Source organism: Drosophila biarmipes, chromosome 4 (genome assembly GCF_025231255.1).
Source record: "Drosophila biarmipes strain raj3 chromosome 4, RU_DBia_V1.1, whole genome shotgun sequence".
In the NCBI taxonomy this organism is placed as follows: domain Eukaryota; kingdom Metazoa; phylum Arthropoda; class Insecta; order Diptera; family Drosophilidae; genus Drosophila; species Drosophila biarmipes.
In genome coordinates this window covers 110,101-127,786 of record NC_066614.1, presented here as the reverse complement: position 1 = coordinate 127,786, position 17,686 = coordinate 110,101, and the positions used below count along the sequence as shown (strand labels likewise).

The 17,686-nt window shown below is 33.5% G+C and overlaps 2 protein-coding genes across 6 annotated transcripts in view; one reads left to right on the top strand and one right to left on the bottom strand.

The window, feature by feature from the left end:
- Window positions 1–12,233, bottom strand: part of LOC108024899 (protein pangolin, isoforms A/H/I/S) — a 59,562-nt gene extending 47,329 nt beyond the window's left edge. The window contains exons 1-4 of one of the 5 annotated variants that reach the window (XM_017095055.3): window positions 12,182–12,233; window positions 8,342–8,642; window positions 5,852–5,897; window positions 2,800–2,897 (exon numbers count right to left, since the gene is read on the bottom strand). In XM_017095055.3, coding sequence (XP_016950544.1) covers window positions 2,800–2,897; window positions 5,852–5,897; window positions 8,342–8,506 — 309 coding nt within the window. In that variant the 5' untranslated portion in view covers window positions 8,507–8,642; window positions 12,182–12,233. Of the gene's footprint in view, window positions 1–2,799; window positions 2,898–5,851; window positions 5,898–8,341; window positions 8,643–11,620 lie in introns of all 5 variants that reach the window. The other 4 variants (XM_017095058.2, XM_017095056.3, XM_017095054.3 and 1 more) reach the window with 4 other exon arrangements.
- Window positions 12,234–14,862: 2,629 nt separating this feature from the next.
- Window positions 14,863–15,878, top strand: LOC108024916 (40S ribosomal protein S3a). The gene is made up of 2 exons (XM_017095115.3): window positions 14,863–15,240; window positions 15,337–15,878. The coding sequence occupies exons 1-2, from the start codon at window positions 14,900–14,902 to the stop codon at window positions 15,800–15,802; spliced, it is 807 nt and encodes a 268-aa protein (XP_016950604.1). The 5' UTR covers window positions 14,863–14,899; the 3' UTR covers window positions 15,803–15,878.
- Window positions 15,879–17,686: the final 1,808 nt, after the last annotated feature.

Genomic DNA, 17,686 nt, shown 5'->3' with positions numbered 1-17,686 from the left:
AACGGTCAGAAAATTAATAAAAAAAAATTTTTTTTAATATCACTGAAGCTAGCAACAATTCTTAAAAATTTCACATGGTTTTACTAACGTTGAATATTTCTTATAACTGCAAAGTTATACAAACTTCGGCTTGCCGAACTTAAATTCCCGTCTTGTTTTCAATTATACCCGTTACTTGTATATGGTATTTGGGTAAAGGATGAACAGCTAGAAGGTAGCGTCTTGGAACCCATAAACTAGATTTCTTTTTTGGGATCACTAGCCGTGTCAATCTATTCTTATCCATTTGTCCGTGTAGGTCAATCAATAGGTATGCAAGAGCCAAATAAATGTCAATTAAATGTTGTTTCTAGCGTTAAAACTGTGGCTGTCACAATTTTGGGCAGTTTGTGTCAAAATTTTGGTTGCCTCAAACGCTTCCTTCTACCTGTTACATACTTTCGACGAATATAGTATACCCTTTTCCTCTACGAGTAACGAGTAACCAAATTTTGAACTCAGCAAACAGATCCCAGATAGTGTAAAAGTGTAAGTCGGTCCAGCGGCATTTTTAAAAATTTCGTTTTAGCGTGGGCTGTAGTAGACAAACTAATTTTTTCGTTAACTAAAAAGTGGAACCTGATACCTCTTGTTTTCGTTGAAATTTATATCAAATATATGCAAAGAATCTGGTATTATAATAAAAAAGCAAGCAATACGCAAAGAGAAAATAATACATTAATACCAAACTCCCATTTTTAAATCAAGCGTAAATATGGACTTTCAATTTATCACTGATAATAGTCTTGCTTATTACGCCTTGGCGAATAAAATAGAAACAAACAAGCAACACATAAACAATAATAAAAACAAGCTGCTGAGTACAACGGCAAACGATTCAGTGAAACTAAAAAATCCTTTGATGTCGCCGCTTCTAATATGAAACGTGCCGCCCTTCACAAAGTGTGTTTCCACCCCCATTGATACCAGTGATGTGAACGGTATATACTTGCTTTAAATTGTCCCATATATACAATTTTGGTTTTGATCATACCCGTTCGCTTAGAATACGTAAAGCTGAAAATATAATCTTAGAACTACTAATTTCATTTCATTCAATTTCACAAACTTAGTTTTTTATATATATTGACTTCTTTATATAGATTGAGAAAATATTTTGGAAACTCTAAACTCGTTACTGGTAAAGTAAAAGGGTATACTAGATTCGTCGGAATATATAATCCCTTAAAATATATATATATTCTTGATCACTAGTCGAGCATTGTTCGTTTGTCCGTGCGTCCGTATGAAGGCAAGTTTGTTTCAGCGGGATGCCACGCCCTCTCTAATGCCAACAATCCGCGAAAATCTATAGCGCCTACAGTTTTTATGATAGAACCAAAATTTAAACTGAAATTTATTTGTCTCATCAATACCTATCGCCAAAAAAAGGTGCCACGTACACTCTTACGCCCACAAACGGTTTAAACGCTTAAATCTGGCTGCCTCCCACATAACATCTACTGAAAGAGTCGGTAGGTGGTGCCCAAAAAAAAAATATATATATAGCGTTTTTCATTGTTTACTCTAAATATATTCGTACTTTTATACTGATATATTTTGCTAAAAAAAAAATTTTTTTTTTAAATTTCTATTGTTTAAACATCCTTATCTCAAGCTGTAGTAATCCAATTGATATTGTTTCCTTTGTATTTATTTTTCTGAAACCTTTTCTTAAAAACACAACTTGTTTAAACAAATAGTTTCATGAATTCATATAAAATATAAAATATCAAGAAATTTCCGGTTTTATAAAGTTGTAAAAAGTATTGCGGAGCTAAATAAAAACCATAAAAACAACCACCAAAAGCTTGTTAAGGCTGTTTTAAATACAAATACGAGAGTAACCCCAATTTTTTAAAGATTTCATTTGAGTTGACAACAATGGAGTAGTATTCTGAAGGCTTATAATCTCACATAACACACAAATGCATCGTTTACCCTTTAACCAACTATATTCAGTTTATTTACAGATACCACTGGGTAACGAAAAAACATTAATTATTGTAATATAGACGTGGATAGTAAAATCACCTTGCGAAAAAAAAAGAACGCCAGAGTCATGAGCTTCGACTATCAGATCTGTTACAAAACTAAAGATAACAAGCAAGGAAGTTAAGTTCGGCAAGCCGAATTTTGCATACCCTTGCAGTTATAAGAAATAATCAACTTTAGTAAGACCATTTCAAATTTTTAAGGATTGTTGCTGACTTCAGTGATATTAAAAAAAATTATTTCATTCTCTTTTTAGACCTCGTCGTCGAGAGCAAAATAATGAAATAATTGTTTTTCTTAATGTTACTAAAGCCAGCAACAATCCTTAAAAATTGTACATGGTGTTACTAAAATTGATTATTTCTTATAGCTGCAAGTGTATACAAACTTTGGCTTGCCGAATCATATTTCCTTTATTTTTTATTTTCATCAATTTCTTTTTAATAAATTATTTTTGAAAAAGTTTTAATGTTTAAAATAAATTGATCACTGTATTACATCTTTCAATCGGTATCGTCCCTAATTGGACTTCCGTCCACAGTAACAAGAAGGGGAATAATTTCCTGTTTTAGTGTTTGTATGGACAGACATAGAATCTTGATTATTAATGTATTAGTTACGCTGCAATGTTTATCTTCGACACCTATTCATTAAAAAATGAAAAATTAAAACTAACTATAATATTTCTTAAGCAAATATGCGTAGAATAGCCAACATGTCTGCATGTGAAAAAAAATGCAAAATATCGGAAATTTATATTCTTACCATTGTGACAGGCAATCCACTTGGAGTTCCATTTCCATAGGAATAGGGTGAAACTAAATATCCCATATTGAAGCTAGGAGCATGTGTATCGAGTTTATCTGGAATAAAGCAAAACATTTTATTAAAAAAATAAAAAAAAGTTATAAGAAATAATAAACGTTAGTAACACCATGTGAAATTTTAAAGGATTGTTGCTGCCTTCAGTGATATTAAAAAAAGATTATTTCATTATTTCTCTGACCGTTTCTTTTACAGCTATTTGTTAAAGTCGTCCGATTTTTACCAATTTTAATTCCATATTCTTAAAAATATAAAAAATTATATTCCCAATTTTATAATATTATTTATAATTATAGAATATATTATATTATTTTCTCACCCATTTTCGGATCTTTCCTATGACAGATAGATGATAAAATTTGATAAAATTTAATCGAAATTCAGAACTAATTAAAAAATTCTATTTCCGAGCTAAGGTTATATATTACAAAACACCGAAGATATAATTTTTTCATATTATTTTACCACTAATTTTCCGAATGTTCCTATGGGAGCTATATGATATAGTCGTCCGATTTTGATAAAATTTAATTAGTCGTCCGATTTTGATAAAATTTAATTCGCAATTCAGAACTAATTTAAAAATGTTATGTCCAAGCTTAGAAAGATATACATTAAAAAACACGAAAGATATAATTTTTTTTTAATTTTTTCCCCGATTGTTCCTATGGGAGCTATAAGATATAGTTGTCCGATCCGACTTATATACTACCTGCAATAGAAAGAAGACTTTTGGAAAAGTTTCAGCCCGATAGCTTCAAAACTGAGAGACTAGTTTGCGTAGAAACGGACGGACAGACGAACATGGCTAGATCGGCTCGTCTTGTGACGCTGATCAAGAATATATATACTTTATGGGGTCGGAAACGTCTCCTTCACTGCGTTGCAAACTTCTGACTGAAATCATTATACCCTCTGCAAGGGTATAAAAATATATAGGTGGCGCTTGAAAATATTTCTTTGCTGCTATATATCTCCATTATTATTTTTCCCTTAAGCTGAGTAACTGGAATCTGATGGTCGAGGCACTCGACTATAGCGTTCTTCTTTGTTATATTTGAAGTCTTAAATCAAATAAAACAGTTTTGTTATTACAATTATACGCAAATTTTAGATATTATTCTTAAATACCTAAGGCTCTGCTTCGGTGCGAACTTGAAGCAGAGACCTTTCAGATCAGTGACAGAGGCCTTACCAGCTGGTCTGTCGCACAACGTTTTTCGCGGGCGTTAAGTTCTAAAACCAGTAATTGAGCAAAGTTCGAGACTCGCACAATCGAAAAAAGCTTTTATCGTTTTCAAAGTAACTATGGCATGGTCAAATATAATTTTTTATACAATGTAGTACACATTTGACACTCAATTAGGATCAAATTGATCCCAAAAAATGATGCATGTCATTTTCAACCACCCTTATTAAATTGACACTCAAAGATATATTTTTGGGTGTATAAAATAAATAATAATTTTATTTCTTGTAGACTGATCAAAATAAACAAACATAATTTTATATGGGTTTTTGTAGATATTAGTTTCTAAATAGTTCGATTTCCAAATTAGCAACAAAACTTGTTTAATTTAATCCATTATTTATATAAATAGTCATATATTTATATTTTTTGTAATTTGTTGCTACTTTCGTACTTAGAAGTTAATTATTTAATTTATCCAATATATATGTTTATATATGTTTATATGAGAAAAACCTGTACACTTAATGTCTAATCATTTAATTCGAAGGAAAAATTTCGAAAAAAAAATATTTACTCTTTTATCAAGGAGTAACTTATACAAATTTTACTTTGGTTTTATATAAGTTACCAAGTCGAGAACCAGCGATCGCCAACATAGCAACTTTAAGCTAAGAAAGCTCAAGACTGAGAATTCCGCGAAAAATCATTAAATTTCAAGGATACACAGAGAAAAATATTGATTCGTAAATACTTTTTCTTTACGTTTTTAAATGTAAATATTATATGATTAGTATTAGTTTGCAAACACATAAAAATGTTTATCGGCGCTTTATTAAACTTGATGTAGCTTTTAAAACACTTTGTTTATATGTATTAGGAGTTTTGTGCATTTATTACGCATACAGAATACACATCTACCAGAACATAAAAGAAGTAAAGTAGCGTGTCGGTGAACGATCTTCATCACCTTGTTAGCACCATGAAACGGTGGATGCCAAACTTTAAATCAACGTAGCCGGTTATTTATCTGACGCACCTTACCTCCTTCGTCTCTACCAAATTCACTATCTCTTTCACTCTAGTTTTAACAACGTTTAACTCTCTGCCGGTACAACTCAACACAAGCACATTTAGGCAGACCTTGTTCAAGCTTGTATTGGCTACCAAGACACATTTGTATGCATTGTTTACCTACACTGCCTACACTGTATGTATACCTACATATAAATTAGCACTCCTTATGATTGTTGGGGGTTGCTACACAAACTTTTACGTACAGTGAATCCTTTTCGCTTATTTAATTTAAAAAAAAAACCTACTCTTTTTTTTAGAAGAACGGTTTAAAATTTTGAATGCTAAAGACCGGCATAAACGGCCTGTCATTTAAATGGTCATATCTTTTTCAGGTTTTTTCCGATTGACATGAAATTTCAACACAACATTCTTAAAATGTTGTACAATAAACATTTCACCATCCACCATGTTATAAAAACATTGTTTTGAGAAAAAGAAAGAGCTATAACTATCAAGCGCATATAACGTTTTAAAAAATCATGCTCCGGTACAATTAATTTAAATTTTTTATTTTTATAATACATAATTTAATTACTTGATAATGCAAAATAAGAAAATAATAAAACTGGGTATTTTTGGGGACAGGTAGGAGGCGTTTTTATGCTTGTAAATCTAAATCTACCCTTTTTTTATCTTAGGCTGAGTTATGTAACAGTCGAAGCACTCGACTATAGCAATCCATTCGATAACCAGGAAAGTTTAATTTGTATATTAAAATATACTTACTAAAAACAGGACTGTGGTCCGGCCGCGCAATTTTTTGACCCTTTTCCTACAAAGAAAAAAATAAAATTTTAAATAACAAATATATTAATATTGATAAGTTATAAAACATATTTGGTAAGACGTCAACCTTTTATAGCTCGTTATCGCTTAAAAATAAGTTAAAATATATAATGCTGATTAGACGTTTAAACATAAAAAAAACTACCCCGACGGTTGCTGTGATTCTCCATTGAAACACTGTTTTAAAGCGAATAAGATACTTCAGCAATCATCGAGGTAAATAAATAAAGGTCAAAGTTTGTAAAAGTGTTATTAAATTTTAGATTAGAGAAAGTATATTTTTATACCCGTAAATTGAAGAGTAACAAGATCAAGATAGGTTCATATAAGAATATATATGTATGATACGCTTTAATGTAAACAAGAAAGGAAGTTTACTTCGGCAAGCAAGCAAAATAGTATACCCTTGCATTTATAAGAAATAATCAACGTTTTAAGGATTGTTGCTGGCTTCATTGATATTAACGTCACTATGTCGATCTAGCCATTTTTTATTTGGTTTTTTGAATTTCGAATTAAATTTTATAAAATCATAGCATCGATCGGAAAATTGGTGGAAAAATAAGATGAAACAAATTATAGCTTTGAGGCATTTTGACATATTATCTTATAATATTAAAAATATAATTTTTTATAATTTTAAGAATTTTTAATTCGATTTAATAAAAATCGGACTACTCTAAGATATAGATGACCAAAAAATGGTCTGAAAAAAAGAACAAAATAATTTTTTTTAATATTACTGAAGTCAGCAACAATCCTTAAAAATTTCACTTCGTGTTACTGCAAGAGTATACAAACTTTAGCTTCCTTTCTTGTTAATTCTAAAGTATACCCCCATTCGTCACCTACCATCGTTTTTTTTATCGCTTGGAGCAATTTTTTTGTTTTCAAGATATCGAATTTAATGTAATAAGTCCTCTTATATTTTCAGCAACCATCTCACTCGCTCTCACTTACTTACTCACAAAAAATGGCTCCATCCTATAAAAAAAAACCGTTTGTAGGTAACCAATTAAAAAAAAAAAATTTGTGGGGCAATAGTTAAGAAATTTTTTGAAATAATAATTTATTTTTATTTTAAAAGAAATTAAAAACTTTGTGTGTTTAAAAAAATGTATTTAAACAGTAGACGTTTCAGAGGATTTCATGCAAAGGGCATACAATTAATCGGATAACTACAGATGGAGATATAGACTTGCATACAGAGGGTACTTTTCGAAAACTAGCTATTTTTTACAAACTTTTAAAACTGTTTTTCGTCCAAACTCTGATGCACGTGTTTACTTATTTTCCGAGAAGTAAACGTAAAAAAAGATTCAGAAAAATCAAAAATGTTCAATTTTTTTGCCAATTCTGTTTGGTTTGTAAAATAACGGCCCAAATTTTTATTAGGATCACAAGCCGAATCGACCTAGACATGTCCGTCAGTCCGTATAAACGCAGAGATCTCGGAAACTATAAAAGTTAGAATAGTCAGACATGGCACGCAGATTCCTGGGCTTCCTGCGCAAGTTTGTTTCACCTAGGTGCCCACTCTAACGCCCACAATCCGCTAAAATTTGTAGAGCCTAAAGTTTTTATGATAGAATAGAAATTTTTACTGAAATCAACAATACCTATCAACTGACCTACAAAAATGTGACACGCTTTCTTTTACCCCCACAAACCGCCCAACAATTTAGCTATTTATAGCTGTTTTCTTCCCAAACAAGAACATTTTTCTAAAAATGGTAGCGATTATGTTTTTGATATTGAGTTGATCTACATAGTCAGAGATTTCAGAACCCTTAAAATGTGGCGTGGCACATTTTTATGAGTGATATTTTAGGGCGTCACCTACCGGCTATTTCAGTAGATGTTTATGGTGGCAGACAGATTTAAGCGTTTATGCAATTTGTGGTTGTTAGAGTGGGCGTTGAGACCCGCTGAAACGAATTGTGCTGCACAGGAAGCCAAGTTGCATGCCAAGTCTGGCTGTTCTAGCTCTTATAATTTCCGAGATCTCAGCGTTCATACGGACAGACAGACAGACGGACGGAATCCTGATCAAGAATATATATACTTTATAAGGTAAACCCATTTACGCTACTAGTAAACGTATAACAAGGAAGTAAGCTGTAGTTGACGGCCTCAACTATTAGATACCCGTTATTCAGCTAAAGGAAGCGACAATATGCACACCCTGGAACTTGTAATTTTTTAATAAATAACTCGAATTAGACAATTCGCCATGAAACCAAATTGCATTACACCTACAAATCAAGAAAGAGCGCTATCAGATTCATAGATTAGTTTCGTACAGCTAAAAATTGAGGTAAATTAACAAAAATTTTGAAACCAAGTTGTCTTTGCTTAGAGAAAATATTCAATTAATTGTCGTAACTAAAGTTTAAATCCTAATTAAAAATTGGTTTTTATATATATTACCTCACTTTCAGTTAAATCTATTAGGCTCGACTTCTCTTCAACTAATAAGTTTTCAGATGATATTTTTTCATCTTCACGGTCTCCTTCGTCTTTAAATATCTTCACTTCGTCAGTACTGCATAAATCATCTCCAGATGATCCATGCCTGCTGTGTGTGTGAGGCATGTTTTACTCCGTTCCAGGTTTGTAACGGTTTTGTTGATATTGCCTAAGTTGTGTCAACCGCGAAAGTCTTCCCTCACTGCAGAACGCTGCATTTGAATGTACCGTATTTTGAAGTGATCCATAATCTTTAACGTTTCTGAAATGTAACAAAAAAAATAAACAATTAATTGGTGACGAAAACCAGTTATTTGCTTTACATCTAATAATCTTTGTGGTCAGTATTCTTAGCAAGTGCGTTTTAGTTGCAAATTTGATCAATAAGTTGAAATCGTCATAAACGTGCAGACCTTAATGGTATGCTGCCTGCTTCTGTCAAACTTATGTCAATTATGTCAAACTGTTCCGCTTTTAAGGATAAGAACGAATTTAGCGGTTTTGTTGTGTTTTCAATGATCTTTTTTAGTAGGACAAGTTTCGATTGGGCGTGAGTTTGACTTGCTTTGGCAAATTACTTATCTTTTTGATTCGCTATAAAAGTGAGGGAGACAGGGAAACTTAATATAATTTATGGCATCCTGATGGATATTGTTCTAAAAAGGAAATATTAATTCCTCTTTAAGGGTAAAAAGTTTATATAGAACGAACGAAAAAAGAAAGGTAACTTAGACAAGTTGAAATTGATATGAGTCAAAGCCGACAAGCGTGCCAGCCCTGTTCCGAAGATCTGATTTTCATCGAACTTTTTACTTTTCCAGTTTACAACAACAAAGCAAAATCTTCATTGAAAGGTTCTGCAAAATTTTAATTTTTCCGTAGCTATAGTGGTACATTTATGGTACTTTTTCAAAAAAATTGCACTCAGTCAGTATTTCAAACATGGCTTTATCAAAATCGTACAACTAAACCCAAGCAAATTGAATAGCAGAATTACAAGAAACGAAGTTAGCTTTGGCAAGCCGAAGTTTGTATACCCTTTCGGTTATAAGAAATAATCAACTTTAGTAACACCATGTGAAATTTTTAAGGATTCTTGCTTACTTCAGTGATATACAAAAAATATTTTATTCCTCTTTTGTACCCTTGCAAAGGGTGATGATTTCAGATGATTTCAGTCAGAAGTTTGCAACGCAGTGAAGGAGACGTTTCCGACCTCATAAAGTATATATATTCTTGATCAGCATCACAAGACGAGTCAATCTAGCCATGTTCGTCTGTCCGTCCGTTTCTACGCAAACTAGTCTCTCAGTTTTAAATCTATCGTGCTGAAACTTTTCCAAAAGTCTTCTTTCTATTGCAGGTAGTATATAAGTCGGAACCAGCCGGATCGGACAACTATATCTTATAGCTCCCATAGGAACTATCGGGGAAAAAATTTAAAAAAAAATTATATCTTTGGTGTATGTTTACCTTCGGTGTTTTTTTACCTTTCTAAGCTTGGATATAACATATTTAAATTAGTTCTGAATTTCGAATTAAATTTTATCAAAATCGGACGACTATATCATATAGCTGGTATAATAATAAGAACAAATTATAGCTTCGGTGTTTGGCATATTATCTTAGAATATTGAGAATATCATTTTTTATATTTTCAAGAATTTCGGATTAAATTTAAAGAAACGATTAGAGAAACAATGAAATAATTGGAAAAAAACCTTTTTTCAATATCACTGAAGCATGCTATTCCTATTTTGGCCCAATCGAAAGGGTTTAATGTGACAAATTTAGTTTACCAAAAAAAATGTCTAGGATGACAACTGTGGCCACCACAGTTTTGGGCGGTTTGTAGTCGGAAAAAAAATTTTTATGTCAATCGATAGGTATTGATAAGACAAATACATTTCAGTAAAAATTATTGTTCTATTTTCGCGGATTGTGGGCGAGAGAGTGGGCGTAGGAACCCCCGGAATCTACATGCCAAGTTCGACTGTTTTATCTCTTATAGTTTTCGAGATTTCAGCGTTCATACGGACGGACGAACAGACGCACAGACTCGATCGACTCGGCTAGTGATCCTGATCAAGAATATATATACTTTATGGGGTCGGTAACGCTTTCTTCATGTTACATACTTTCCGACGAATATAGTATACTCTTTTACTCTACGACTAACGGGTAAAGGTATTTCCTAATTTGATTGATGATAGTGAGATTGACTAATTGTCTATAAATATAGTAAGTGTCATGTAAATAAGTGTTATAAACACTAATTAAAAAGGGTACAAATAAATTTACATAATTTTTGTGCAAGAGAAAGATGTTGAAAACGTCACCATTACTGGTGTTAGATGATTTGTTGTTTTTCTACTATAATATTTTTTTAACGTGCAAGCGAATTGGCGCATCCATTCCATTGAAAATATTTTTTGTTGGCCCGCAAGGACTTTTACTTGCCTGAGAACTAAATGATCCGGAAAAACAAATACATATATATGTGCCATTGTTAATTTTCGGATTTAGCCACATGTATACATTTATGTTTACTACCTGCCTGAGCGGTTGAACCGTCGCCCGAGATTTTTAAGTAGGTAGGTAGTGCACGCAGGCGGAAATAGCTAACTTGTAGTTAAGGTAAAAACTTTGCCGAGGACGCTAGGGCATCCCAAAAACAATAAAAACAGAATACGCATCGGCTTAAGACTAATGACACAACGAGTTTCTATTTAGAGACAAATTGTGGTATATCAACAGGTAGAGAAGAAAACGACACAGTCTAAACAAAACATATATGCGTAAAACAGAATACAGAAAATTGTATTTTCAGCAAATAAATAAACAAAACTCAGGGTGTGCGTGCTATGGTTTTATTGTGTTAGTACTGTCGGCTCTCTAGATTCGAAACAGAGGATCGAGAAGCATGCTTACACATATACGTATGTATGCATGTATGTACATATACGCACCTATGTATACCCACACGTACATACATATACAAGTGTACATTTTATACAGTGTGATTTCCACATTTAAACTAAAGTAAAAAGTTAGTGGGTATTTTAAAATTTAACACCAAATAAGTAAAAGACACTTAAATTAAAAAATCAAAAAGCGGCAGAAAGTCTTAGCAACTACGGCCGGTTCCCCCTGTACCTTAAGTTTAAACTTTTGGTAACAGTGTACAAATAAATAAATAAAAAATTCGACATTTTTTTATATAGTACTAATTGTACTTACTATAAAATTTTGTTTAACTTCCGAGATTTGAATAATACGAATATTTTTTCTGAATCTCAGTTTACTAAGAAATATTTAACATGCCGTCGGCATAGAGTAATGTGTTATTTTAAACACACTGTTAAATCAGAAACAAATACTCATTGGAAGTGTTTTACAATTAAGGGGCATACACGCTTTAATTAATCAGACACCATGTTTTGTATGTATATTTTATTATGAACACACTTGAACGAGCTTTTATTCTTTGGCCAGTCAACGAGTACCGACGCAGCTTCGATCGCACATATGTACATGTATATGTATGCCTCCACACGGATACCGATAAACACTCATATATTTGTTTGTGATTTACATACACTTATACTAATGCAGCAATATTTATTCACCAAAGCACAATTCGTCGAAACCACGACTGCAACTTAATTTATTTATGTATTTTGTACTTAAGATCAGGCGAAATTTTACATTTTTATACGAACAGGCACAACATAAGGTATTTATTAATATTCGTTACCGCTCAAAAATGATTATCAAATTTAAAACGCCCTAGAAACGTACCCACGTCCGCGTTGAATTGATCAAATTTTTTTAAAGAGCACAGTGTGACTGCGGATTTATCGATAATTTATACCGCTTCCTATAAAAATATACTTTTTATACAATTACTATACCAATAATTCAAGCGGTCACACTGAAATATCGATAGTGACATAAAATTGCGATATTCGATAACATTTATTCCGCAATTTTACCAAATTTTGAAAGAACTTATTTTTAATTTTAAAGACTTTGAGTGTTTAAATTTTTATTTATTTTATTTATTAGATTACACAATTATTTATATTACATTGGCCCATGTGAAAATGCAAGGTGTGTGTACTCGCTAAACTAGGGTTGACACCACCATCTATCGATACATATTACAGTTACAAAAATTAGGAAATGAACCCTTTATAGTAGATATATACCTCTAAAAGCTAGACATTTAAAACGAGATAGTTGGAATTATAATTTTCAACAGCTGAAGTTATTATTCTAAAACGCTAAACTAAATTTATTTAAATTGTTGAATCCGACGTGTGTTCTTTTTTTTCCAGATATGAGATATAATTTTTCGATCTGGTCATAAGAACCTCTTATTTCTCTTTAACCCCATTATTCCCATTTCATTAAGTTCAATTGTTTCTTTTTAATAAGCAAGTAAAAAATTTAACGCTAGGTAGCGCGGCGTGCAATCTCAGAAAAAGTCGCTTTGCTGCTTTTTGACATTATCTTGCAATTGGCTTTTTCTTTGGTTTGTCCACGTAGGGACGAAGCGCTCCAGGAGAATGTAGATATACATGTCTTTTTCATTTTTACGACTTCCTAATGATTTTTCTAAATACCATCGTTTAAAAATAACTAAAAAAAACTTTTAAATTTTCAGATTTTTTTGAGAGTTCTCACCTTTGGCATACAAAACATTGTTTTAAAAAGTGACGGTTTCGAGTTCTTAACCAACCAAAATATCCACATTTGCCAGTCAGAGCTCTAACACTTCTTGAGCAATTAACTTTTTTTATGCGTATGAATATTCATTAGTAATGTCTTGAATCATTTAAGATGTTATACAGTTCCAATCAAGAAACTTAAATTCCTATGTATAAAACCAAAACTTCTGGTACCTAACAAAAACACATTCTAACGATGTAAATATCGGAAGGAAATGGAAGGAAAGACAAAGACTTCGGCAAAGACGCCTTCAGTAAGTCTGTGCAGGTAAAAAAGAACAAACCGTCCAGACTCTTTTGTGCAACTTGCCCCACATGAAGCAATATCACAACAAGGCAAATCCACAGAAAATTATAAGTCTTGCAGGAAAAAAAAGCCGCCCACCATTCCAGGTTTTTTTTGTGGGTGACAGCTCCGCTTCCAATTCGAGAGATGGCGCGGAGAGGTACCCGCTACACGAAAAGGAAGCCTTAAAGTACTAATTAACATAAATAAAGTCATCTTTTGAACACTTCATTTATCTTCTTTTATTTGTGCGCCAGCAGATATTGCTTTTTTAAATTGACCTAATTTTTTAATTGACCTTTTTAACAAATTAAACAGACTTAGTCCTACGTACCTGCTTTGCGGGTAAACTTTGAAAATGTTGGTCACCCTACCAAAAAACTTCGATTCCCACATAGCACCTTCATCAGTACCACCAGCTGATCTAGCTAGTCTAACCAAATTTTATGGTAGTTGGTAAAGGATCTCTGTGGGAAGAACCTATAACTATCGCATTAAAGTCAAATTTGGTTGGGGAACGAAGTGTGAAATAATCGGAACGGCAAAACCGTATTGATCAACCGGTCAAGGATGGTAGATGGTGGATGTAAGCGACCAGCATCCTGGCAGTGGCTAGTGAAGGGTCATCTTGCTGTCGCTGTCGGCGTCCTCGTGCCGGCTCGTTCTCAGCTTCGCATTAGCTGTTGTGGTGGAGTCCGATGGCTCCCCAATAGAAAACTCGTCGAAGATCGTATTCCTGGTGGTTTTGCTAAAAAGATCCCTCCATAATTACAACGTGACCTAGAATTTAAAATTTTTTGCGTGGACACGCCCGGATCCTTCTTAATGGATTATCAACAGCACGATCATTATTCTGCAGATCAAATTTCTAATTCATTGGGAGCCGCGGCCCAAAAACGGCGCTCATCGAAGTTTCTTTCCCAATATGTAGTATTTTTTTTAGTATTTCCATAGCTCAAATGGGTACCTTGGTAAAAACAGAGCCTACGAAAAGCTTTAGCAGCGTATTTGCCTCTCGCTCACTCCTATAGTAAGCTCGCGCTTTTTATCGATGTAAGTTCTGAGTACTTTTTGATATTTTTCAGAATTTTTTGATAGCTATTGGCAAATGCGTTTGCAACAGCTGTTCTGTCTCTTTGTAATTTGCAATCTAAAGTAAAAATATATTCATACCATATGTTAATGAATTACACTAAACTTGGCAGGCTGCTGGCAGGTCCAGAAAAAAACAGATACAGTGATTGGAAAAACGTATTTTTTGAGAAAAAACCGTATCCACCTCCCGAATAGTCATGTGCAGATGGTATAAAGAATGTTTTGAGTCAACTTTGCGCATGTGTACGCAATTATTTCACTGTAGCAGCGGATACAAGGTATAATTTGTAAATATTTTAATAGTAAGTCATGAAATGACACTGTCTCACTTTTTCCAACACTTACTTCCTTCTTTTGACATCTACAGTCAACGTGACTCGACCTTTTCCGGTTTATTCATTGAAGATGGCAGTCGGCAAAAATAAAGGTCTTTCCAAGGGTGGCAAGAAGGGTGGTAAAAAGAAGGTAGTGGACCCCTTTTCACGCAAGGATTGGTACGATGTGAAAGCCCCGAATATGTTCCAAACCCGTCAAATCGGTAAAACGCTTGTGAACCGCACCCAGGGCCAAAGAATAGCGTCGGACTATCTAAAGGGTCGCGTTTTTGAAGTGTCTCTGGCAGATTTGCAAAAGGATATAGATCCGGAGCGCTCATTCCGCAAGTTCCGTCTTATTGCCGAAGACGTTCAAGACCGAAACGTGCTTTGCAACTTCCATGGCATGGATCTAACTACAGACAAGTACAGGTAAGTGAATGTTATTTGAGCAGAATTGTGTTCATTATGTATGTATTTCTGCAAAACGTAATACTTCTGCTTACTAAAATTTAAACTTCTGCTTAGGTCAATGGTTAAAAAGTGGCAAACTCTTATTGAAGCGATTGTTGAAGCCAAGACTGTCGATGGTTACCTTCTGCGAGTGTTTTGCATTGGATTTACTGCCAAGGATCAGCAGTCTCAGCGCAAAACATGCTATGCTCAACAGTCGCAGGTCCGCAAGATTCGCGCTCGCATGACTGACATTATTACTAACGAAGTTAGTGGTGCTGATTTGAAGCAGCTTGTTAACAAACTGGCATTGGATTCCATTGCAAAAGATATTGAAAAAAGCTGCCAGCGTATCTATCCATTACATGATGTTTACATTCGTAAAGTCAAGGTATTGAAGAAGCCGCGTTTCGATGTCTCAAAGCTCTTGGAGTTGCATGGTGATGGTGGCGGCAAATCTGTCGATGCCGTCGTTTCCACCGAAGGAGCCGTAGTTGACCGCCCCGAGGGTTATGAGCCCCCAGTGCAGGAAGCTGTCTAAAGTGAATAAAATGCATATTTTTTAATGTATTTGCATTCGAAGATGAAATACATTATTCTACTAATTGCATAAACTATGTAGAGGGGGCTTTGTGTTAATTTGTGGGATTTGGGAAAGTTATATATTTTAGGTATATTGCTGTCCACAGTTTCTGATCTGGTATGCGAGGTATGTAAAAAATTCAATTTTTAATATTTTTATTTATTTGTTTATTATGTCCAGGATTTTCGCAAGAGACGCATGATTAAATCGAAGAAACAATTTACGAAAAACGGGTATGCAAAATAAAAAAATGTATCCTGCTTCGCGATCATAAAATATGCGATATGAAACTTATATATAGTTTTCTTCGAACAATGTGGCATTTAGTTTTAAAATAACAATTAGTAAATATTTTTTATAATTGTTATTTAGAAACGTTTTCATTTATTGCACATATTGCGCTTAAACAAAAGTTGCATATTTTATTTTTGCTAAGTTAAAATATGATGATATGTTATTTTTCGTCTCTGCCATTATTTGATGACTTCCCAAGTACTGATAAAAATGTTTACTGATATCTTGCCATTATTGATTTTATGTGTTTAACCTATGCTATATTTTTTTTCTTTACAGGTACTTTACAGTATAGATAGTAACCCAAATATTCTATGCGGAAAATTCAAGAATTTGAATTTTGAATATACCCAAACTAAATTAGAAGCCACTGTATTGCTGTCTGCTACTGTATTATGCTGGTTATGTTATGGCACGAATTGTGTTCAGCCCCTGGAACACCTCTTTGGCCCACCGTCTCGTTAATGCAGCGCCCACAACTAACAACGTCCCTTGAAATCTACATAGTGCTTAGTTTGTTACATTACGTTAGTTAAAATAAACAGCTTAAGAGAATAAACGATTTCTTTAAAAAATTACGTACTTATTTTCCTATGTTTTTGTACCGAGCAAGTTTTAAAGATTTGTCAAAACACCTCAAGGTGCTTATTTGATAATTAACTATATACTATTAACTATAGCATTCTTGCGTAGAGAAATATTGTAGAAACAGTATGAACCTAAAAATAAAAGAATAATCCAAAAACTCCAAATGTAACGTCAAACTACACTTTATTGAAATTAGTAAACGTTATAGTAAAAAAAAAAATTGGCCTGCGTTAGAGTAGTCGTGTCACCTTTTTTTTTTTTGGTGAGTCGATAGGTATCGATGAGTTTTAGTTAAAATTGTGTTATAAAAACTGTAGGCGCTTCAGATTTTCTCGGATTGTGCGCGTGGCACCCCGCTGAAACAAACTTGCGAGTCGTAGAAAGTCCAGGAATCTGCATGCCAAGTAAGAATATTCTAGCTCTTATAGTTTCCGAGATCTCAGCGTTCATACGGACGGACGGACAGACAGACATGGCTAGATCGACTCGGCTAGTGATCCTGATCAAGAAAATATATACTTTATGGGGTCGGAAACGCTTTTACCTGTTACATACTTTCTGACGAATTTAGTATACCCTTTACTCTACGAGTAACGGGTATAAAAATATTTACTAGCATGAAAACTGCGGCCACTACAGGTCAGTCGATAGGTATTGATGAGACAAATAAATTTCATAGATAAGAGCGCATCGATTAAGATTAATTTTTGAATGGCGATAAAGCACTGTGACTGCTTAAATTCAATTGTAGCCGAAGTTCGCTTAAAAAAAGTCATTGTTACAGAGAACATTAATGCCGTGCGTGAACTTATAATGCAAGATCGCTATGTTACATACCGTAGTAAAGGCATCCTTGGATATTTGATTTTCCTTAAGGACCTGAATCTTAATAAATATTGTTCTCGTTGGACCCCAAACAATTTGCCATTCGCTCAAGAAAAAACTTGTGGATTCAAGAAA